At 64.4% G+C, this 23,511-nt stretch overlaps 1 protein-coding gene across 3 annotated transcripts in view; it reads right to left on the bottom strand.

Annotated features, from left to right (window-relative positions):
- The window catches only part of CDH4 (cadherin 4), a 309,328-nt gene that overhangs the window by 80,201 nt on the left and 205,616 nt on the right, over positions 1-23,511 (bottom strand). For 2 of the 3 annotated variants that reach the window (XM_062204431.1, XM_062204430.1), the window contains exon 3: positions 1,009-1,235. In XM_062204431.1, coding sequence (XP_062060415.1) covers positions 1,009-1,235 — 227 coding nt within the window. Of the gene's footprint in view, positions 1-945; positions 1,236-23,511 lie in introns of all 3 variants that reach the window. The other variant, XM_062204429.1, reaches the window with a different exon arrangement.

Below are 23,511 nucleotides of genomic sequence, written 5' to 3'. Positions count from 1 at the left end.
CCTGCCCCGCCCCAGCTCCAGGGAGGGCAGAGGGCGACAATGGTCCCTGCTGGCTTCCCACTGCACACGCAGTGCTTGCCGCATGGGATTTGGGGTGACACAGGCTTCTGGGGCAGGTGAAGCTGGCCTCCCCATCCCTCTGGGGAGACGCAGCGGGGCCAGGCGGCAGGGGCTGGGGGGTCCTCGCTTGTTCACGGCCTGGGGAGCTCCCCTCCTCCCCACGCCCTGTCGCTGCCGAGTCAGCCTTGCACCTGCTGATCTGGCTGGCTCAGGCCCAGCCACGGGTCTGTCTTGCTCCTCACCCCTCAGACAGGTGAAGATACGGTGTGTGGTGTTCTGGGTAGAAATGTGGGGTCTTGTGGGTGATCCCGTGAGGCTGCCTGTCCTGCCCATGTAGGAGGTTGAGAGGGACCCCGCAGCCTGGCTGCGCGCAGGCGGCGGGAGCCCCGGGCACACTCTCCCCACCCCTGCCAATCAGGTCCACCTGGAAGGCGACTCGAGCTACGTGGCCTTCAAGCTGATTGGAGAAGCCTAGCGGCGTCAGTATCGGCTTCATCCTATAGAATCAGCATTGCTCTGAATTAGTTACGCCCCCTCTGCCCTGCCCTTTAAAAAGTGTACGTGGCCGTTAACAAAGCGGACCTGTTCACCAAGACTTGGCTCCAGCGCGTCTCGTGGAAGCAAACCCTCGCCCCACTCTCCCCGACGGTGGGGGCCTTGAAGGACAAGCCCACAGGGTCTTTGTTCAGAAGCTAAGAACGTCAGGTGTTGGCCCAGGGCCCAGAACTGAACATGGGACTCTGCACCTGCCCGGCTCAGCTGCCCGTGGTGGGGGCTCTGCCTCGGGGTGGATTGTGGGAAGGTCAGGTGCACCCGAGGGACACAGCCCCCGAGCAGCTGCCCTCCACCCGTAGGGAACCTTGGCCGAGCTTCCGCCCCAGGGACCTCCGGGGGAGGTGAGCATCTCAGCCTGGCGTGCACCTGCCCACCCTGCGGTTCCAACCGTACCTTGTGTCCGGAGTGCGGGGATGAGGTCTGGGCCACCAGCAGCCGCACCACGGCGTCCCAGCGCTCGGTGGTCTGGCTGTCCCACGCCGTCACCGTGAAGGCCAGCTGCTCGGACGGGATTCGCAGCTCCCGAGTGGCGAAGACGGTCCCGTCCGCCCTGACCTTGAAGTCCACGCTGTTGGTCTCATACTGCGTCCTCCTGGTCCCCAGGCAGCTGCTGAACTTGACTGCAAGAGGAGAGGAAGGCAGTGAGGCCCGGCCGGCAGCCAGACACGCGTGTAACATGAGCATGGCGCCTCCCGATCCCCCGCCTCTGAGAAAGCCTCGTGTTCTATCTCCGCCCTTAGGGAGGGAGCCTGAGGCCCCAGCAGAAGAGCGAGGTGGTGGCAGGAGCCCCTTCCCCTCGCCCGCACACAGCTGCCCTCCACCTCTGTGAACACGCCCCCTCCTCCAGCCCGGGGCCGAGAAACCCTCGTCGTGCCCGCCAGCCGGTGCTGCTGTGCCCCGGCCCTGCTAAGCGCAGGTAAGGAAGACGATTCAGAGGCCCCCCTAGAGGCTGGGGGAGCAGAGCTGGGCAAGGCCCGGTGCCCCGTGTGCTGGGGCGGGCGTGTGGCGCCCCAGTGTCCTCGCTCACTTGGGCACAGCCAAGGCGGCGGCTGCCGGGGACCACACACCGCTCAGCTCCCAAATGTGAATCAGGCAACGGAGTCGGGGCCCCTCCCGAGGGCTCCGCAGCCACAGCTGTTTGTAACGGCGCCACTGGGAAAGACGTCCCTAGAGCCGCGGGCACATTGGGCCACGTCAGCCATTTCTGACACACATGTCCACCACCTGATGTCTTGGTGAACTACAACAGCCAACAGCCAGGCCACCTTCTGGAATGCAGGCAGAAGCCACGGTCACATCATCTCGCCTTTAAAGAACGTGGGGACCCAGTGCCCCCTCCGAGCCTGCTCTGTCCTGCTCTCAGCGGCAGGGCGGGGCCGGCCCCAGCACACGCCGGCAGGTGGGGCAGGCTCGGAGGGGGCATTGGGTCCACCCTGAACTTGGCCTCCCGGCCGGACAGACCAGGCTCAAAGGGGGCACTGGGTCCACCCCGCGCTCGGCCTCCCAGCCGGACAGAGCAGGCTCACAGGTGGCACTGGGTCCACCCCGCGCTCAGCCTCCCGGCCAGACAGAGCAGACACAGATGCGGGGTGGGAGGAGCTGAGGCTGCCCTGCTGGGACTCCAGGGTGGCCCGGGCGCCTGCTTGCCCCTGGGGACAGCACAGGCCCAGCACTGGCCCTGGCTGTGAACCTGGCAGACAGAGTGTGATTTAGTGACTCCTGGCAGCACGGGAGCCCACCCTGCCCCTGTCTCTTGTTCCCCACGCCTGGAACAGTGGCTATGTTGATGAAGGAGGGGATCTGTGATCCTGAGGGCTGGGGGTGGCCAGGGGGCCGGGCGGGAGAGGGTGGGCCCTACAGTCCCCACTGAAGAGAAAAGCAAACAAACAAATTCACCGGACAAATAATTGACAAGGGCACCCCGCACCTGCTTCCCTGGCAGACATCACTAATCGATCACTGCCCTGGCTCCTGGTCTCCAGGTCCCTCTCAGGACCGGGGCCTGGTAGGTGGGCCCCACGGAGCTGGCACTGGACGCGGCCACTTCAGCGTCCACTCAAGACACTGTCCGCTCGCCTGCCTTCCTGCCAGGTGTGTGTCTCAGCAGTCCCGTCGCAGTGTGTGTCTTAGCTTCAACAACGCCGAGCGACAGAAACTCGCAGAGATACGTCCTGTCCTGGGAAGGAGAGGCCACGAGACGTGGCCGAGTCACTGTGAACGGTGGCTCTCTGCACCTGGGGCAGGGACACCGACTGCCCGCTCTGGTTGTTGTCTGCTCGGGGACAGTGGATCGGGTGGTCGTGAGGTGAGCTCCTGATGGAGAGAATGACGGCGCCTTTAGGGGAGGAGGCCCCACGGAGTCTGCCAGGGCCCCGGCTCTGCCTGGTGGGGAGGGTGGGGGAAGTGCCTCTCCAATGCCTGTCCCTCCTGATGGAGAGACCGACGGCACCTTTAGGGGAGGAAGCCCCACGGAGTCTGCCAGGGCCCCGGCTCTGAGGCTCCTGTCTGGGGAGCTTGGCATGCTGGGTACTGGATGTGTCCACAACGGAGGCAACTTTCCGTCGCTGACACAGATGGGTGCGGAGGGCCTGCCAGCGCTTGCTAACAGCCCCTTGGGCTTTCGGCAGCATCCACCAAATTCAGACCTCACCAGCTGCAGAGCCGGGCCTCTGCCGCCACACGACACGGCCACGGGCAGGGCCACAGCGAGCCTGCCTTTTACACCTGGCCCCATTCAGGTCCTGCTGGAGGGGTCCTCTGGGGTGGTGGGGACAACGCAGCTGCAGGCACCCTCAGATCCATAGAGGGGGCGCTGGGGTCGCGGCCGGTGGCTCAGCCCCCAGGCGGCCACAACGCTGTGGGCTCTGCAGCCCGCAGGCCGAGTGTCCACACTGTGGCCGTGGGGACTGCAGTCGGCCTTCACGCACTCTCCCCTGTGGACTGGGGACTCTCAGAGGTCATGGACCTCCTAACGGGCCCCATCCGAGGCTCAGGTCAGTATTACAGAACTGGCTGCCAGCAGCCGAGTGTGGGTCCCTGGTTCTCAGCAGGGGGTGATCCTGCTTCCTCCCCGGGGACATCTGGCCACACCTGGAGGCCGGGGACATCGCTCAACACCCTGCAGTGCCCAGGACAGCAGCGTCCACAACAAACACCTAACTGTCCCCGTGGCCATGGTGCACCGATGGGGACATCCCAGCCCACACGGTGGGATTTAGGGATTGGCAGATGTCACATTAGGAAAAAGCCTAATTTCAGCTGGTCTTGAAAACTGGGGTGGTCTGTGGACATTGGCCCTCACCACGGTGCCACTGGATGGAGGTCAGCCGTGACCACGGCGCCACCGGATTGAGGTGCATGGGGACTGCAGACCTGCCGGGCATCCCGCTCCTTCCCCTCCACTGCCGGCCTCGTTGCCCGACGCCACCACCCTGGACACTGCAGCTGCCAGACCCCGTGCCCGGTGAGCCTGTGGCCCTCAGGGCTGCTCCAGCCAAGCACCCAGCCCAGTGGCTCCTGGGTCTCTCACTGCAGAGACCCCACGGTGGCCCGCGTCGGGCACTCCTCTCACAAGCCACCAGATCAGCTCCCACATTCTCCCTCCACCACAGGAGCCCCGATGTTGTGTGCAACGTCTTGGGTTCCAGAGGGCAAGGGCCTCTCCTCACGCCTGGGCGCTGGGGGGCCGTGCAGGGACCCCGGGATTCCTCCTCTGCGCTATCCAAGCTGGATGCCCCGGATGCAACCGGCAGGCCCGGCCCCTGTGGAATCCATGTCAGCCACTGCCCCCTGGTCCCTGGCCGGCTAATTTTGCCGCTGCCGCCGGCTGAGCCAGGAGGCCCCACGGCCGGGCCTTGGAGGGGGCCGGGGCGACGTGCCTGAGTGTGACCTCCCCAGCCCAGGGGCCTCTCCTCCTGGACTCTGGGACAGGCACCAGGTTTCCAGGCCCCTACCCTGGGGAACGGCTCCGCCCCCCCGCCCCGCCTTTGTGCAACCTTTGCATGTTATTGGAAAACTTTAATCGAGAGTCCAGAAAGGTCAGGATTAACATTTCCCAATGGGAAACAAGCTAAAGCCACTCTGTGTAGACGGTGTGAAAAGGAGAAATGGACGAGAACAGGAAGTCCCCCGGCACAGAGAGTGAGAGGCACACGGCTCCCGTGGGGTCGACCAGACGGTCGCATGACTCGCAGCATGGGCACGGGGGGCTCCTGGGGGAGCGCAGGGTGGGCGTTCAGGGGCTGTGGTGCCCCCGACCTCGCTCCTCCCTTTCCCACTGGTTCTCTGAGGAACACACGGCGTCACCTGCTTGCAACCGCGCAGCCACATCCCCACCTTCTGCCCAGCCCCCCTCGGAGACACCACTGCCACAGGCTCCTGTTCATGGGCCACAGCCACGCCCCGGCCACACCCTCCCCGGCCACGCCCACCCTGCACAATGCGGCTTCCCCACCTGCCATTGCCTGTGTTTATTAATCCCTGGCGGGGGGGTCCCTGCACAGGAGGGAGAAAATGGTGACCAAAGCCCTTGTGCCTGTGCCAGGGGCCCTGTGTGGTCCCTGGGGAGGCCTGGGGCACTTCCAGCCTCCTGGGGCCCTGGTGGGTCTGTGGGCACCCCCGCCCCCGGCCAGAGTATAAACCAGCATGGGGGATGCTGCCTGTCACGTTAACACGACACTGCCCATGGTGGTGCAAGGGCCTGACGCCGTCTCGGCAGGCACAGGCGAGGCGGGCCGCGGGACACGAGGGCCTGTCTGCACTGTCGGAAGCTGACGGACGCAGATCAAGAACACCAAATTGCAACCAAACGGAACAGCGGATTAATCACAAATCCTTGAAAGGAAACAACACGACGAGGCAGACACAAACTCCCCGTTTCCTGGGACTGCGGCCTAAGATTTCGCGCCTGTGCTCACCCACGGACCTACGGGAAAGCGTGGAATCACACACAGCTGTTCGCCTCCCGCTCACGCTGAGGGCTCGGAATCCGGGGATAAACTGTCTGCAGGGCCAGACACGAGACACAGGTGCAGACTCGAACCCCAGGGAGCTGTGGGGGCTGCACTGGGTGGCAGCGCTCCCTCTCCTTGGCAGAGCCGGCTCTGCAGGGCTTGGAGGACGAGGACCCCTCGTTGCTGCTGTCGGCTTCACCCACGCACCTCCACGCAGCTCCCACCCTGGGCGCACTGCGGGGCCGGGCTCACGGACCGGCTGGCCATGAGCCACGCTCGGCGCACTGCTCTCCCCGGAGCTGAGTTTGCCGGGCGGGGTCCTGCAGGGAGGGCGACCGGGCTTCGCCGAGAAGGGGGAAGCAGCTCCGCCGTGCCCTCGGCTGCTTCCCGGCAGGTTCTGAGCGCAGGAATCGCCCGGTGAGCCGGGAGAGGCGAGAGGCTTTCTCCCCGTGGCCCAACCTCTGCCCAGCAAAATTCGCTTCCCTTCAGGGAGGAGGGGCTTCGTCCAGGCCTCCCCGTGGCGGGGTCCGCCCCTGCTGCCCGCTGCCCCTGCTGCAGGAACAAACGGGCCGATGCTACGCCAGGCTGAGCGGACGCTGAGTTTGCCTGAGCAGAGCCTGTTCCTTTGGGAGAAAAATCAAACTCGCGGCACTCGGAGGCAGGTTGCTTTTGATCGGTGGAAGCAGCATTCGGGATTTGCCGGCTGTGGAACTGTCTCGTCAGCCGCCAGGGGCTGAACCAGCAACGACAAGGCAGCCCCCGAGCGCGGCCCAGGCCGGGCTGGGCCGAGGGCTTCCTGCCGCAGTCCCCCCAGCTCCGAGCTCCTTTGGCTGTGGCCACCAGGGACTGACTGGCGTCTGCCGTGGGCGGCTGGAACACAGCTCACAGCGCAGGGGGCTGTGAGACAGCCGGACGCCCGGGCACTGGCTGCACTCCAGCGACGGGGCATCCCTTGGTCACCTGAGGTCACGGGGGGCCCAGCTGCACCCACCTTTCCACCCTGACCTGTGGTGACTGGAGCCCTGGTGCTCACAGCGCTGGACACGGACACGACAGCCACGGAGACACGCAAGGCAAGGCCACGTGAGAGCCACCGGCACTGTTAGGGTGGACTCCGTCCCACTCCGTGGCCCTTTCCACTCGCACAATTCGAGTCTTGGGTCCTTGCCTCCGTTGTCCTGGAAGCCTTTCTCCGGTCAGTGTGGCCAGGGGCTCCCCTCCAGCTCCAGCGTGGACATCCAGCAGCCGGGGCCTCTGCTGACCCCTTCACCCGCCCTGTCACTGCTGTTTCAGCTGTCCCCTGTCCGTCCGCTGTCTGTCCCCCGCACCTGGGCGCTCTTCAGCCTTGCTCGGTCGTCCTGCTCCTACCAGCAGCCAGAGCACAAATCGGGAACTGGAAGTGGAAGGGGGCGCCTCGCAGAGGGCCGTCCGGTGGCCTCGGACGTCCAGACCTCCACGCCTCAGCTTGTTCATCCGCGGAATGGGCGCCATGCACTGCCCAGCACCCAGTGAGGCCCACAGGGCGGGCAGTGGGTAGGCCTCTGCCTGGGACACTGCATCCCATGAACGACGCCTGGTTTGAGTCTGGCTCCTCTGCTCCCAACCCAGGTTCCCGCTAATGCACACCTTGGCAGCAGGGACGGCTCACGGGCTCGGGTCCCTGCCACGCATCGGGGAGCCCAGGGAGAGCACCCGGCTCCGCTTCGGCCTGGCCCAGCCCTGAGAGTTACAGCCACCTGGGGACTGAACCCGTGGATAGAGGATCTCTCCCTCTCTCTGTCTCCCTCTCCCTCCTCCCTCCCTCTCCCCCTCTCCCTCTCTGCCTCCCTCTCCCCCTCCCCCTCTCCCCCTCCCTCTCTGCCTCCCTCTCTCCCTCCCCCTCTCCCTCCCTCCCCCTCTCCCTCTCTGCCTCCCTCTCTCTCTCTCCCTCTCCCTCTCCCCCTCTCTCCCTCTCCCTCCCTCTCTCTCCCTCTCCCTCCCCCTCTCCTCCTCCCTCCCTCTCTCCCTCTCCCTCCCTCCGTCTTTCTCCCTCTCCCTCCCTCTCTCTCTCTCTCTTAGGTATAAATGAACAAGCCCTAAGTGGGACAGGGACAGGAGGTGTGCACTCCCCAAGGGCCCCAAGGCAGGCTGGGCTCTAACTCAGGGGCTTGGGCGTCCTCTGAGCTCGCTGCTCTGTGGCCAAGCGTCCCTCCCTGCTGACACACTGGACATGGTTCGCAGCCACCACTCTCTCCGCCTCTGTCCAGCTGTCACTCAGCCACTCCTGCCCTGGAGCTAACCAGGTGAGAGGTGTCCACTCGGTTTCCTGGAGCCAAGGGTGTGCTTGTGGGGCTGGAGCTGTGGCGTAGTCAGTTAAGCTGCCGCCTACAGTGCTGGCTTTCCACGTGGACGCCAGTTCCGATCCCGGCTGCTCCACTTCCAATCCAGCTCTCTGCTGATGGCCTGGACAAGCAGCAGAAGATGGGCCAAGTGCTTGGGCCCCTGCGCCTGTGTAGGAGACCTGGAGGAAGCTTCTGGCTCCTGGCATTGGACTGTTGCAGCACTGGCCGTTATAGCCATTTGGGGACCTAAGCAGGGGGTGGAAGATCTCTCCACCCCCCCCCCCCACTTCCTCTCTGTAACTCTCTCAAATAAATAAATAAACATTTTAGAAAATAAAAAGGGTGTACTTGGCTGAGACTCAGCACCAGGCCTGGGCCCCCACCGCTGCCCCCTCGGCCTGCTCCCCCGTCTCTCCAGGCCTGGGCCCCCACCGCTGCCCCCTTGGCCTGCTCCCCCGTCTCTCCAGGCCTGGGCCCCCACCGCCGCCCCCTCCACACCTCCCCCGTCTCTCCAGGCCTGGGCCCCCACCGCCGCCCCCTCCACACCTCCCCCGTCTCTCCAGGCCTGGGCCCCACCGCCGCCCCCTCCACACCTCCCCTCTCTGATTTTCATCTTGGGCTCCATTTCCATTTTAAGAGCTAAGGACCCCGTGAAGGCGGTGGGAGCCGCGGATACTGGGAGGGGGGGACAGGACTTGGCGGTAGGGTTGGTGACAGTAACAACCTGCAGAGTTGACAAGGTGGACGGAAGGGAAGCTGTTGTATTGTGGTCAGCTTCAGGGCGTGGGCGCGCCGTGGGGGTGCGGTGTCCCTTCCCTGGCCGTGGCTGCGGGAGGCATCGGCGTGGCAGCAACGTGACCACGCTGGAGGTGTGGCTTCACAGCCTTGCGTCTGCCCCCGGGAACCACGGCTGCTTTGGTCTCCTACGGCGAGCGGTGAACACGTGCACCTGTTTCTGCGCCACAGAAATGTATCTTTCACACCCCACTTCCTGCCTTATGTCGGGAGCTGAAGGGAAGACGGATTGGGCTGCCAGTCTCCCGAAGGCACCGGCGGCCTCTCCCGCTCCTGGGTGGCACGGCGGCGCTGGCAAGGTGACATTTCACTTCGCTTTTGTCAGCACTCGCCCCAGCTGCTGGCTCCCCTCCATGCCGGTGTCTGGAGGGGGAGTGGCCCAGGTATGCATCGGAGGGGCCGTTCTCACACCAAGGTTGTCTTCCCTGGGTGAGTCCATCACCCCGGAGACCCCGGTGCCCAGAGCAGTTTCCAGGGAATTCCAGTTCCCGTCGCAGCCGGCAAGGCAAGGATGATTTGCGTGTTTCCTCCTGCTTCCCGTCAGTGGACGGGAGGCACGCAACTCCAGAGAGAGAGGTGCGATTGAAGCTGCAAGGGCCAGCGTGGCCGGGGGACCGGGCGGGTGATCCGAGGGACAGAGGGACAGGAGGACAGGAGGGACAGATGTTTTCACACTCAGGAAGCTACGAGTCTGCAGCGGCTGTCGCTCATCGCCGCCTCTGAAGGCACAGCCCCGCCCACAGCTCCGCCCCACAGAGGCCTGGCCCCGCCCCACCCTCTGTGTGTCCATGACCAGACCAGAACCCCAGTTCTCCTCTCTGGCGGCTCAGGCGGGTTTGCACCCTTGGCTTTGACCCCGTGTTGTTTTCTCCTCGACTCCCTTGCTCCGGCACACGCCGCACACCTGCTCGAAACCCAAACACTGAATCGTCTCCTTGGGGCCAGGCAGCCGAAGGTGTGGGCTGCACCAGCCAGAACTCGCTGGCGCCCTCGTGGGAGGAAGCTCCTGGCTCCTGCCTGGCCTCTTCCTCTCTGTTTCAACGTCTCTTTCTGTCACTCTGCCTTTCACATAAAGAAACGACCATTCCAGGGTCCCACACACGGCCAGGAGCGTGTCGGACTTGCTGGGTTTGACTTCTGAGGATTCTAAGCCCTGTGTGGAGCTGCACTGGAGCGGCTCCCCGGCCTCAGCCTCCTGGGTTGGGACCTCTACCAGGGACCGGGGTAGCCTGGGCGGGGAGGGAGGAGGAAGATGAGGGGGAGGAGTGGGAGGAGGGACACAGTACTAGAACACTGAGTTGAAAGCCACGTCTCTGTATGTGTACGCACTGATCATGCAAGCACACGGCTCTCCATCATCCACCTGTCCATCACAAGTGCACAGGTGCCCGTCACGTGTGGACCCTCATCCGTCTGTCCATCACTAAGTCACAGGTGCCCGTCACGTGTGGACCCTCATCCGTCTGTCCATCACTAAGTCACAGGTGCCCGTCACGTGTGGACCCTCATCCGTCTGTCCGTCACAAGTGCACAGGTGCCCGTCACGTGTGGACCCTCATCCGTCTGTCCATCACTAAGTCACAGGTGCCCGTCACGTGTGGACCCTCATCCGTCTGTCCGTCACAAGTGCACAGGTGCCCGTCACGTGTGGACCCTCATCCGTCTGTCTGTCACTAAGTCACAGGTGCCTGTCACGTGTGCCTCATCCGTCTGTCTGTCACTAAGTCACAGGTGCCTGTCACGTGTGCCTCATCCGTCTGTCCGGCACTAAGTCACAGGTGCCCGTCACGTGTGGACCCTCATCCGTCTGTCCGTCACTAAGTCACAGGTGCCCGTCACGTGTGGACCCTCATCCGTCTGTCCATCACTAAGTCACAGGTGCCCGTCACGTGTGGACCCTCATCCGTCTGTCCGTCACTAAGTCACAGGTGCCCGTCACGTGTGGACCCTCATCCGTCTGTCCATCACTAAGTCACAGGTGCCCGTCACGTGTGGACCCTCATCCGTCTGTCCGTCACAAGTGCACAGGTGCCCGTCACGTGTGGACCCTCATCCGTCTGTCCATCACTAAGTCACAGGTGCCCGTCACGTGTGGACCCTCATCCGTCTGTCCATCACAAGTGCACAGGTGCCCGTCACGTGTGGACCCTCATCCGTCTGCCCATCACTAAGTCACAGGTGCCCGTCACGTGTGGACCCTCATCCGTCTGTCCGTCACTAAGTCACAGGTGCCCGTCACGTGTGGACCCTCATCCGTCTGTCCATCACAAGTGCACAGGTGCCCGTCACGTGTGGACCCTCATCCGTCTGTCCGTCACAAGTGCACAGGTGCCCGTCACGTGTGGACCCTCATCCGTCTGTCCATCACTAAGTCACAGGTGCCCGTCACGTGTGGACCCTCATCCGTCTGTCCGGCACTAAGTCACAGGTGCCCGTCACGTGTGGACCCTCATCCGTCTGCCCATCACTAAGTCACAGGTGCCCGTCACGTGTGGACCCTCATCCGTCTGTCCGGCACTAAGTCACAGGTGCCCGTCACGTGTGGACCCTCATCCGTCTGTCCGTCACAAGTGCACAGGTGCCCGTCACGTGTGGACCCTCATCCGTCTGTCCATCACAAGTGCACAGGTGCCCGTCACGTGTGGACCCTCATCCGTCTGTCCGGCACTAAGCACGTGGGCATCCATCCCACGGGTGTTTACGGAGGAGTCTCTCACGCACCCGTCGTGCTCACCTCTCTGCAGGGGGAGGGGCTGAGGAACGGCCAGTGTGAAGGGAGTGGTGCTGGTGTCTTTAAAGCCGCGGAGTGTGTCTGTTAGCAAGCACAGCCCATCCACTGAAAGCGAGGTGAGCCGGGTTGCAGGCAGGAGCCTGGCTGGGAGGCGACTTTCTCTCCTGCTGCTGGCGCTGCGACGGCTCGCTTACCATGTCACGTGTGGGTCGGCGCTGTCAGTCTTCGTCAGGAGGCTCCGTGTCCCCTCTGGACTGCACCCACACCAGGCGCCCCCCCGACAGCTCCGTGCTGGGGCCCGGCTCCTTCTCACCCAGCAACCGAGGGCCCCTGGGGGAAACCAGCTCGGGCCCCACTATGCTACAGCCCTGGGGCCTGCCCCCTGCCCCTGTGGGGCCACACCGCGGCCCTTGCCACCCGCCCTGTGACGCTCCTCTCAGCTGTTACCCAATCCAGGCACCTTGTTCTCCCGTGTGGAGACTGAGCTCAGCCCCTCCCTCCAAGTCCCACCTCCCGGCCTGCGGCTCGGGGTTCCTGTTCCGGACACTGCCACAGGCTCCCGGGGGGTGGGGGGGTCGACGCCTGTGTTTGCTCAGGGTCGGCTCACAGGACTTTGCAGCTGCCCTCAGACGATGGACAGTGGAGCTCGAGGCCACTCAGCCCCGCCTGGGCACCCCCCGCCCCTCCAGAGCAGCTCATGCCTTGTGACACCTGTTGCAGTGCACCTGTGCAGGAAGGGGCTGCCTGGGGGAGGGACCCCTCACCTCCGAGAGCTCTGCCTCCGCCAAAGGGGGAAGTACAGATGGGAAGGAGGCGGCGCCAGGCTCCCCCGCCTGGCCCTGCTTTCTGCAGCCCATTCGTTCCTTGTGCCGCCTCGGAGGCCGGCACGGGGACCTGAGTCCACCACAGCTTTAGCCATCGATGGCAGCCATCTCCGAGCCGCTGGGCGTGGGGGCCCGGCAACTCCTCAGACAAGCAGGGGTGAAGCCTCGGACCCCCACCCAGGGCCCCTCACTGCCCAGCCCCGTTCTCTATGGAGCATCCGGGGCCAACCAGGGCGAGGCTGAGGGCCTATGCCCCTGGCCCCTGCTGGGGATGGGGCACAGGGCCAGGCTGTCCCCCGCTTCCCCACGCCAGGATCCCTGGCCACAGAGCGCCGCCGCCCCGCCTGCCCCTCTGTGGAGCTGACGGGTATCTTCTGTAACAGCCGGGCTGTCAGTGTTGCAGGCGTGGTCGGCGACCACCTGGAGCGGGGAGGGCTCCTTGCAAACTGCTCGCTGCCCCACCCTGGAGCAGATGTGCCTGAGCTGGCGTGGCGGGGGTGGCTTAAACGGTGTTTATAGACCAGGCAGCTGTCTGGGGCTTGAGCACCGTGGCTTGCTGAGGGCCCTGGTGTAGGCTCTAGGGCCACGCCGCCTGCTGGCCATGGAAGTGGGAAGTGGACTGGTCCAGAGTGGAGCTGTCAGCCAGGAAGGAGCCCACGCCGGGCGGGATGGACAGAGCAGGCCACACGTGGTCCCCCAGTAGTGGGGTGGGTGCAGCAGGCTTCATGTGGTCCACCAATAGTGGGGTGGCCAGAGCAGGCCACACGCGGTCCGCCACATGGTGGAATGGATGGAGCAGGCCACACGTGGTCCCCCACATGGTAGAATGGATGGAGCAGGCCACACGTGTTCCCCCGCACAGTGGGATGGATGGAGCAGGCCACACGTGGTCCCCCGCACAGTGGGATGGATGGAGCAGGCCACACGTGGTCCCCCGCACAGTGGGATGGGCAGAGCAGGCTGCACATGGACCCCTGCACAGCAGTACGGACAGAGCACAGACCCAGGACCCACAGAGGGCAGCAACATTGTGGACATAGGAGGTGGGGGCAGCCCCTGGCAGCCTCTGAGACACCGGGAGCCTCCAGGGGACAGGGACCGGGAGGGTGACTTGTGTCTTCACTGATCGGCCTGGACACCGGGGCCTGTGACTCTCCCCACGTCTGCCAGCCCTGGCGCCCGTCTGGCCATCTTGCCACCTCTAGGGAGGCCCAGCTCGTCTGAACTGCACCGGCTCCCGGCCTTGCTGACTCCCACGCCCCCTTCCAGCCCCGGCAGCCAGCACTGGCTCTCACGGACACACACCACGGACACCACGGACGTCCTGCCGGAGCCTCTGGCTGGCTCAGAGTACAGCCTGGCCCACCCCCGCGGCTGTGGGCTGCAGGTCTGCACCAGGCTCCCCCTCCCACGACTCCCAGACCTTCCATTTCCTCTCCTGCATTTTTCTTTCTGTTTCAGGGCGAATGTCGCCTCCGTGGAGCTGCCTCCTGTGACAGTAAGCCCCACCCAGCACGGCAGGCTCAGCCCCGCGGTCCCTCGGCGCCCCCTGCTGGGGGGCGGCCGTGTGGACTGTCCACGCAGCAGTGAGCTCCCGGAGGAACCGGCTGTCGCTGAGCATCTGCCCCGTGCGTGGGCGGGACTTCCTGGGGTGCAGACACATCTGATCACTCCCCTCTTCCCCAGGGACCATCTGAGCCGAGCAGGGGCCATGGGGCGGGTGTGGGGGGAAGCCCGGGACCAGGGTCTCCCCCAGGCTGGCTGTGAGGGCCTCTCAGGGGACAGAGGTGGGCTTGCTGGCTGGGCAGCTCACGTTCCTCACCTGGCCTTGGTTTCCCCGCCTGCTGGGTGCCAGGAAGAGACCAGGGACAGAGGCAGAGGGAGGGGGCCCTGTGCGCCTGCACCGGGGGACGAGTGTGCACTCCTACGCATGGGAGAGTCCAGGTGAGCCACACAGGTGCTGGCCACTTGGCACGCTCTCCCCCCTGGCCAGGCAGGCACGTGGGTGGCCTCGTCCCCTCCCCTTGCCAGGCCCCCGAGCACACAGCCACGCGGCAGCCTCAGCCGGCGGCTCCCCCAGCCCCCGCTCCCGGCCCGTTCGGCTGGAACTCATCCGGCATCTGCCCCAGTGTCTCGGAGCAGCCTTCCGGGGACGTCGGAGCCGTGCCTGACGCCGGCGGGAGCGGCCAGGACAGATGGCTTCCTAATTAACGGAGCAGCACAACCTGGACGTCTTCAGCCGCCTGCTGCCAGGGGCGATCTCCGGCAGCTCCAGGAAGCCAGAGGAGTCTGGAAGATTCCAGCGCCTCTGCCCCCGCCGTGTCCGCTGCTCTGCACCTGTGGCTCAGAGCAGGTCTGGACCTGGAGAACTCGGGGTGGGAGGTCTGGGGACCCCCGCTGACCGGCGAATGCTCACCTCGCAGCTCTGCCCTGGCCCAGACGCCCACAGTGGGGGGGTTCCGATGCCCTGGCAGCCCCCGCGTGGGCCCCGCTCCTAACAGATGAGGCTCTCACAAGGAACTTTCCTCTGGGAAAATCCAAACTGGGGAGCTGCAGACAGAGGAGAGGCCCTGCTCCCCCACGGGTCACAGCGTCGCCAAGACAGACGACACCAGACAAACGGAGTCGTCCCCGGGCAGAGAAGAGCAGCATGGCCCTCTGGGTGCCACACGTTGGGGGGGCGAGTCAGTGACGACCCGTTGGCGGCGGGCGTTCCTGCCCTGCGGGAGAGGTGGGCGGGTGAAGCAGAGTGGGGTCACCAGGTCCCCCACCCCGGGCGGTGGGAGGGCAGCAGCCATCTTGGTGGGGGGGCTTCTGTTAGAGTGGAGACGCTGGTGTGGCCCCCTTAGGAGCTGCCCGCAAACGTCCAAATCCTGCCTACTGACCCTGGTCGAGAGGCCTGACCGCTCTGATGCGCAATTGCCTCTTTGGCAAAGTGGAAATTGCCGGAGAATTCCCCCTGGGACTCAGGGAGTGATTGACAGATGGTAGGCGGAGCCTTCCCACACAGGGTCACCCAGGTCTTTATTCCTGGGCCCCTCTGATGGGCCACTGCCCCCCCCCCCATGCACATGGACAGAGATGAGGGCCAGAGGGAGGCCAGGAGGGACCGGTCCAGGGAGCGTGGGCAGGGTGGGCTGGACAGGAGAATCCAGCTACCAGGAACTCCGACTCGGGCTGTGGCTGAGGTCTCAGTGTCTTCTGGGGACACAGTGTATGTGGAGCGAGACCCCGAACCCCAAACCTTACAGATGGAGCCCCGAACAGCCCCGACACCACGGTGGCCGCGCTGGGCCCGGTGCCGGTTCCTCCCTGAAGGGGCAGTGCCCCCACACCACTGGGAGTGTGGCCCCACCTGGCCTGCCCAGCCCCTGCCGGGGTCCTGCCTGAGTCTGCGCGTGGCTGTGCCCGGGACGCCGACCCACCTGGAACTGTGGGTGCCCCTCCCCGCCTCCGCCTCCCTGGTGTCTGGCCCTGGGCGGGGCCGGCAGAGCTGGGCTCCATGGGCCCTGGGGGAAGAGAATGTCCCCCGCAGCCTCACCCACCCCACGGAGCCCCTGGCTGGGGCCTAGCAAAGCTCCGGCGACCCCTCTGGACACGGCTCTGCCTCTCCACGGCGCTGAGTCCTATCTCGGCCTCCAGCCAGCAAACCTGGGCTGTGCTGCCCCGTCTGCCTCGCCCAGGGAGAGGAAGGAGGGGCGTCGGCGTGGCCAGGCCCCTGCGTGCTCAGAGGGCCTGGGTGTGAGGGCGCCGGAGGATCTCCCCGGCCCCTAGGAGAACTCGGGAGAGCTGGGGTTGAGGGACGCACAGGAGGGCAGGGCACAGCTGGGCCCCAGCTCCCAGTAAGGTGGTTCCTTCCTTGGCGCCCGGGCCCCGCTCCAGAGAGGGATGGCCGAGATGGGGCGTGGCTCCCTCCTTCCCGGCTTCCTCCACGCAGCCCCGGCACCTTGGTCTGGGTTTCAAGGGTTACCTTCCTTGACCGACGTGGATCTAACAGGGTTGAGTTTTGCTCTGTCCCAGGTTCCACGCAGCCCCGCGTGCCCGCACCGGGTGAGCTCCACGTTTACCATCAAGAATCCTGCGAACATCCGCACTCGCACCGATGCCTCTTCCCGAAACCCTGGCGGCCAAGGCCCACTGCGCCCCGAGTCCCTCGCGGCCGATTCCACGCCAGCGTCCGGCCGCCGGCCTCCACCATCCTAACCTGCGGAGAGGCACACTGCTCGCCTGCCTCGTCACAGAGCCTGGAGGGTACTGTTAAAAGAGACTCACAGGGCCTGGGGCTAAAGGATGAAGACAGGGTGGGGCTGGACATCGAATCATGGCCTTAGCTTTACAGCTCCAAACTTACAGTCCTCAAAAGCACCCCAGAGATTCTGGGGGCAGCCGCCCCCCCCCCCCCCCCCCCCGCACAGCTCACAGCAGGGGAACCCGAACGCCCCGCAGGGAGGCAGCGGCAAGTCTCTCCAGCGTCTGCCAGGAGTCGGCGCTGGGGGCGCCCTGGAGCACTCGCCCTGTGCTGGCCTCTGCTGGACACTGGCACAGCTGGGCGGGCACAACAGGGATCGTGAACAGTGTCCACCCAGCTGTGTCCTCACACCACAGCCCGAAACCTGGGCCCATCCCCTGTCACAGGACTCGCCCAAGGCTGTGCCACCCCATGAACGTGTCCCTCTATATCACTGTTTACAGACTTGGAGCCGGGTCCCAGGAGGAGACCTGGCCGGCAGGGTCTCTGATGCAGGATGGAGGGCACGCACTGTCCCCCTGGGAGAGGGGCTGCAGGGCCTGGACCTTTGTGATTGAGCCTGGGGAGATGTGACAGCTCCTGGGCCCAGGCCTCGGGAGGGACGCCTGCCTCCTGCCCCGTGCCCAGCCCCGGCATCCATTCCCCAACACCACCTGCTAAGCCGGCCAGACCTCACGCTCACCCACACGCCTGTCTCCCTGCCTGTGCCACGCTCCCACTGTGCACCTGCCCCGGGGCTCCCCAGGAAACTGGAAGCGTCTGCCGCCAGTCCCTGCAGAGGTCATACAGGGCAGACCGCGAGCTGTGTGTGGGAGGCGAGTGGGCCTCAGGGCAGCCTGTGGAGCCACGCGCTACTCACACGGGACAGCAGGGTGCCTGCCCACACCCCGGGCCTTTTGACACGGCATCACGGGATACGAAGGTGCGTTTTTCTCCATTGGGAACCCAGCGCATGAATTAAGATCCAGGCACTGCCCTTGGGCCTACAGTTGGGAAGGTACGTCTCAGAGCCCTGGTGCGAATGGACTTCCTCCGCTGACGCGCACGCGGGGTTTTCTGACGGGCAGTACGGCCGTGTCTACGGAGGGCATCGTAAAAGCCACACAGCGATGCAGCAGCTCTGCCTTCAGAATGTAGCTCAGGGAGGAAACACGCGGCAGAGTAAGGGTGTTTGTCACCACGTCTCCCAGCGCATCCTGAAGAATCAGAAATGACCCAAACATCGGTCCCGAGGGCCAGGCACAGCTCACGGCTCCCACCAGCCTGGGCTGACAGTGGGAGTGACAGTGCAGAGCTGTGCGGTGGGCCGGCAGGCAGGCCCACTCCTGAGTAACAGGTGGACCCACACCCGTCCACACGCCCAGGAAGGTGTGGAGCCACGCTGCCTGCCACGGTCTCAGTGGTCCTGCGTGGCCACTGGGAGTGCACCGGTCCCTCCCCGCCTTGTAGCACAGCCTGTCCTTGAGGTCTCACTGCCACCAGTGCCGAAGACGAGGGATCGGAGAGGCGCGACTCCTGCCTGCACATGTTTGTGACGATGGTGCCTACGGCTAAGGAGACAGCGTCCTGAGAACGTGCCCAGACCACAGAGCCCTGGAAGACAAATGGCACGGAGCAGAACCAGGAGTGTGGGCGTCACCTGCAGCAGGGTCGACCAGATGCCCGTCTCCTCCTGGGGGAAGCCTGGTCCAGTGCGAGTCCAAACTCCAACCCTGCAGAACTCTGGCACCAGCCACAGTTCTGTCACTCCCAGGCAAACCAGGCCTCCGTCTGTGCTGTCCGTCACCAGGAACGCCGTCCCTGGGGCCCGACGCTGGGCCTGGGCAGGATCTGAGGCCGCTGAAGGACATATTGCAGGGGAACTGGAGCGCGGATGCGCTGACTAAAACCCTTGCTAACGTCTGAATGAAGTAAACCTCACCCCAGTGAGGAAACTGAGCTCATCGTCAGCTCTTGAAAAAACTAGCAAAGCACTACTCATTTCTGAATTAACAGTACTGGAGACCTGCAGGCACTGTCACCTTGGAGCACAGAGATGAGGCTCCACACATGGCACGAACCCAGCGCACGGCGGTCACCTACGCTGCCGCCGACATGTGGTTTGTCTCACGGTGGGGGCTCGTCCACCTGCCTGGCCCCTCACGGCCACCCTGCTGCTCGGCTCAGCACGTTTTTGAAAAGAAAACGATAAACTATTTAGCAGTGCAATGCCCTGGCTAATTTATTTTAAAAATATTTATTTATTTGAGAGGCAGAGTTACAGAGAGAGAGAGAGAGAGAGAGAGAGGTCCTCCATCTGCTGGTTCACCCCTAAATATCTGCAAAGGCCAGGGCTGGGCGGACTCTATGCCAGGAGCCAGGAGCTTCCTCCAGGTCTCCCACATGGGTGCAGGGGTCCAAGCACCTGGGCCATCTTCTTCTGCTTTCCCAGGCCATAGCAGGGAGCTGGATTGGAAGAGGAGCAGCCAGGACTCGAACCAGCGCCCACACGGGATGCCAGCACAGTGAGGCAGCCCTGGCTGCCATCCCTGGCTAATAGGGAGATAATCAGATTCGTGGTGCTGGCGGCCAGCGCTTCTTCAGCTTCCGATGTGCCAGTACCTGCCAGCGTGCTCCACAACGTTCCCGGAGACCGTGTGACGTGGGAAACCGTGCACGCGTTCAGAACATTGGCACCAAGACCAATTCATGCCGTCATTCCGTTTTCCCAAGGACTTTCGGAAGGGTCGTCATACACCCGTCTCCTAGGCAGCCACACGGACAGCTGTGCCCACAGCACAGGCCCGGGAAAGGCGTCAGGAGCCAGCACCGAACGGAACTCTCGGCCGTTCTGCAGCGCACAGCCCCCTGGGGACAGACCTCGGACTAGGTCATTGCAGAAAAGTGAACGCACATAGAGCAACAGGAAAGGCCGGGGAGGAGGGGCGCCAGGGCTCTGTGGGGGCGGGGCAGGTGGGGAGCAGGGCAGTGGGCTCCTGGTGGCAGCGGCTCTGAGGTCAGGCAGTGTGTGGTGGGGTCCAGAAATGAGAGAGAGAGAGGCCCTGAGGCCCCTGAGTAGGGACCTGGTGGGCCAGCATGCCCAGAGACCGATGGCCAGGCAGCTGCGTGGACAGCACATCGGCAGAGGCGAGAAGAGGTGGCCTGGCTGGGATGGGGGGGGCCATCTGTGCAGGGCACACACAATCCACCCGGAGGGAGGCGCTGCTGGCACGGCTGGCACAGGGTGCGGGCGCTCCCTCTGCGGGAATCCCACAACGCCCGGTCACCATGCCCATGCCCAGAAGCCTCCAGGGACCCCGAGGGCCTCCCTCCTCCAGGCAGCGTCTTCCCTCAGGTGTCCCAGCCCAGAAACACTGGCGGCCAACAAGCCCGGGCTGCAGGACTGTGCCAGGAGTGGACACTGCAGAAGCCACTGCAAGTCGCCGTGCGGACCCCACAGCCACGTCCGGAGCCCTCAGCGGGCACGAGCAGGGACGGCGTGCTGCACGCGGTGCCGAGCTGCCGGCGTCTGCCTCCAGTGCAGGCAGAGGCCAAGCTTCCACTTCTGAGCCGGGATCTGTGACGACCTAGGAGCTGCCACCTGGATGTGTGACTTAGAATGCCTCAGGGGAGCTCACCGGAGAGGCGGGCGAGAGGAGGGCTCTTAGAAAGAGAGGAAGACGGCACAAAGCAGTCCCAACGGCATCTAAGCTGTGTACTGGCCCGCACAGGTGGGCGCTGAGACACGGAGGGGCCATCTGGCCACGGCTTCACGGGAGGCCTGGGCGGGCGCCGTGCCACCGCAGCCTCTTCACGCCGTCCACCTGCCCTGGTGGTGAAGGAGGGACAGGACACTCGTCACAGCAAAGACAGGGAAGGAGCGGAGAAACGAGTTCCCAGCATTCCCTTCCCTCATCGCCTGCCCTCGTCCACAGAGCAGGACACCAACTGAGCGCAGAGCTGGCCGGGGACGCGCACCTGCTGGTCGGCGGGCACCCCCTGCTGCTTCTCGGGCCTCGGAGGTAAAGCGGGCTCGGGCTGCACCGAGGAGGAGTGGCCTCAGAGGGCACGCAAGGGCCCCGGAGCAGGCCCGGAAGACGGAGGCCCGGAGGTGGTCAAGTGAGGGTGTGGGCTCTGCTCTGCTCTCCCCTCCCCCATTTCGGCCCAGACCATGCACTCGAGGGCTGAACACGCTTCACCTCCTCACTGTGACAGCAGGTACGCGGGTGGCTGACGGTGCGCAGGTCCAGGTGCCCGCGTGTCCACACCTGCGCTCATCTAGAGACGCACAGGGCCCGTGAGGGCCTGGTGGGGGCATTCCTGACGGGACACTGCCTCCTCACTCCTGCACCCCCAGTCAGGGCTTCTGCCCACTGACCCACCGCTGAGGGACAGCAGCCCCTGGGGCAGTGCCAAGGACCCCAGCGACTGGGGCGGCAAAGACGAAGCCAGGCGTCCCTGGCTTGGTCTCGGCTTTGCTGTCCCCTGCTCTCCCCCAGGTTTCTGGAGGCTTTGCTGTGGGGTCCTGAGGCAGCTTCAGGCCAGGGACAGTGGATGGGTCAGCGCCTGTGGCCAGCTCCCCAGGGACTCCCTGCCACCTTCCCAGAACTTGCGACGTGGCCAGAGGTGAGACAGCGGGCGAGCGTGTGTGCGCCTGCTCCTGTCGCACCTCGGTCACCTTGGGACTGTGGCACCCAGCAGTTTGAGTTCTCATTTTGTAAATCAAACCTAGGACGCCACGTTTTGTGGTTCCCTGTGCGTTGTGGCTTTTGACCCCTGACTCCTGACTCGGCGGGTCTGGAATAATCTGGAACACAGGGTTCGTGCCCGAGGGTGAGCCGGGTGGGCGTTGGGCACAGGGAGGGGTCTCCAGGTGGACAGTGCCGTGCACCGCAGACCAGGCTGCTACAGGGCAGGTGCGGGTGGCCCAGGAGTTAATCCCCCAGGGCGTCAGACCCGGCCCCCTCCCCACACTGAGCTGGACCTGCGGGAGTCTGAGTGCACAGGGACCGGGGAGGGCGGAGAGCTCCCCGGAATCACTGGCGAGGCCTCCTCTTCCCACTGACCCCTCGTCAAGCTGCCTTTTCCTTCTCGGGGACCCCTTGGGCCCTGTAGCCTCCCCACCACCCCCAGGGTCCCTAGGTCCTGCCTGGCGTCTGTACAGCGCAGCGGTCAAGCACTTTGGCCTGCATGATCCTGCAGGGCAGGAGGCAGCACAGAACCGAGCGTCCCGTGAAATTGCTGTGGGCACCCCGGCGCCAGCCTGCCCGTCTCCCTCTGTAAGTGACTGTGCTGTGTCCCCTTAGCAGGCGGCCGTGCCCCCTCTGCAGGGCCACGTGTGCCCCCGACTGGGACCAGGCACGTGCAGGATTAGGTGCTGTTAGGAGGAACAGAGTGAAGAAGCACCCGAAGACAGACCAACGGCACAGCCCAAACTCCCGTCACTCTCCCAGCGTTAATTGGTGTCTCCTGCTTAATTAATCTTTGCTGAGTTTGCCGGAGATGAAAGAATTTTCCATCAGCAGGGAGAGCACGTGCGTACGCGGGGCTGTTCCATAAATCCCCCACGGCAAGTTCCTGCCAACACTTATCCAGCTCCAGCCCCTCCGGACACACCTCTCACCCCTCCCACCGGGTGTGGCCTGGGCCTGGGCGCCCTTCCCCAGCCTTGCTCCTGCCCGTGTCACCGTGGTGGCAGCACTTTCCTCTGTCACACGGGCTCCGATCCCTAAGATCCCCTGCACAGTGGCAGCCAGCACGGGGCTGGGGGCCCAGCGGCACTGTCTTCCAACTGTGTTTGCATTTGTCCAGGGCGTGGCCACACAGCCCTGTGTGGCCGGGGAGGTGTGGGCCTCTGGGTGAGGAGGGAGCTTGGCCACAGAGGCCCCCAGAAGACACGTGGCGGCCTCTCCCCCGGCTGCACCTCCCAGAACGCCACAGAGACCAGAAGTCAACCAGCTCAGGCCAGCCTGCAGCTGGAGAGACCTAGCGAGACCTCGATACTCCCTCTGGGATTTTTATCAAAATTGGCCACGAAGCATCGGACGCTCAGGAGCTCCAGGGTAAGCTGGACCCACGGCTTCCGTCCCCTCAGCTCTGCCAAGCGAGGCGACGCTGAGATAAAATGACAGACGCCCCCTCCCCCCAAGCAGCGACTTCGAAAGGCAGGGGCAGGCGACGGCGACAGGACAGAGCGGGTCTGGGCTCAGCGTCTGACGAAACGGCTCCACGGACCAGGCCGGCTTTGCCATCGTCAGCAGCCCAGCGGCTTCCCTTTGCGATGGAGTTTGTCGTACGTAGAAGCCTGTGAAGTAACTGACCAGCTGACCCGAAGGCTGCCAAGAATCAAGGCGCTGTTCGCAGCCCCTGGAGCTCGGGAGACGCCGGCGCCTCCGGCTCTGTGGGAGACACATACACAGCCAGAGGAGACCGGGGCTGCAAGACCTGCTTCCCCGTGAGAACCGCGCCGGTGACGGCTCAGGTGGACGGGCACAGCCTGGCTTTATGCTCTACTCCGAGAATCCAGCTTTAATCAAGATGATTCATTGCTCCAGGTCCTGTGTCCACGTTAACATCATAAATGGCTTTGTCTCAGGCTGAGGATGTTAGCAGGTGCACAAGGAAATGAGGGAGCAGCAACCTAGCAGGATCGAAGCGAGGAATCACGGAACTCAATGGCTGCACAGCCACACGTGCACATACGTGCTTTGATGCCACATACATGCATACACAAGCACACATACAACGCAGTGCCACACTACCACACACATGCTACACACATGAACACACACCACACCACCACACACACACGCTGCACACACGCACACACACCACACCACTACACACACATGCTACACACATGAACACACACCACACCACTACACACACATGCTACACACATGAATACACACCACACCACTACACACACGCTGCACACACGCACACACACGCCACCTGGCCACAATGACACAGGGAGTCAGTGCTGGCCTGGAGCTTTGCCCTTTAAAGGACCCTGACAGAATGTTCTGGAATGCCAGGTGTGACC

The sequence above is a fragment of the Lepus europaeus genome, chromosome 10, assembly GCF_033115175.1.
Source record: "Lepus europaeus isolate LE1 chromosome 10, mLepTim1.pri, whole genome shotgun sequence".
NCBI lineage: Eukaryota > Metazoa > Chordata > Mammalia > Lagomorpha > Leporidae > Lepus > Lepus europaeus.
Note: the sequence above shows the minus strand (reverse complement) of the source record. Positions and strands in the feature narration are given on the sequence as shown.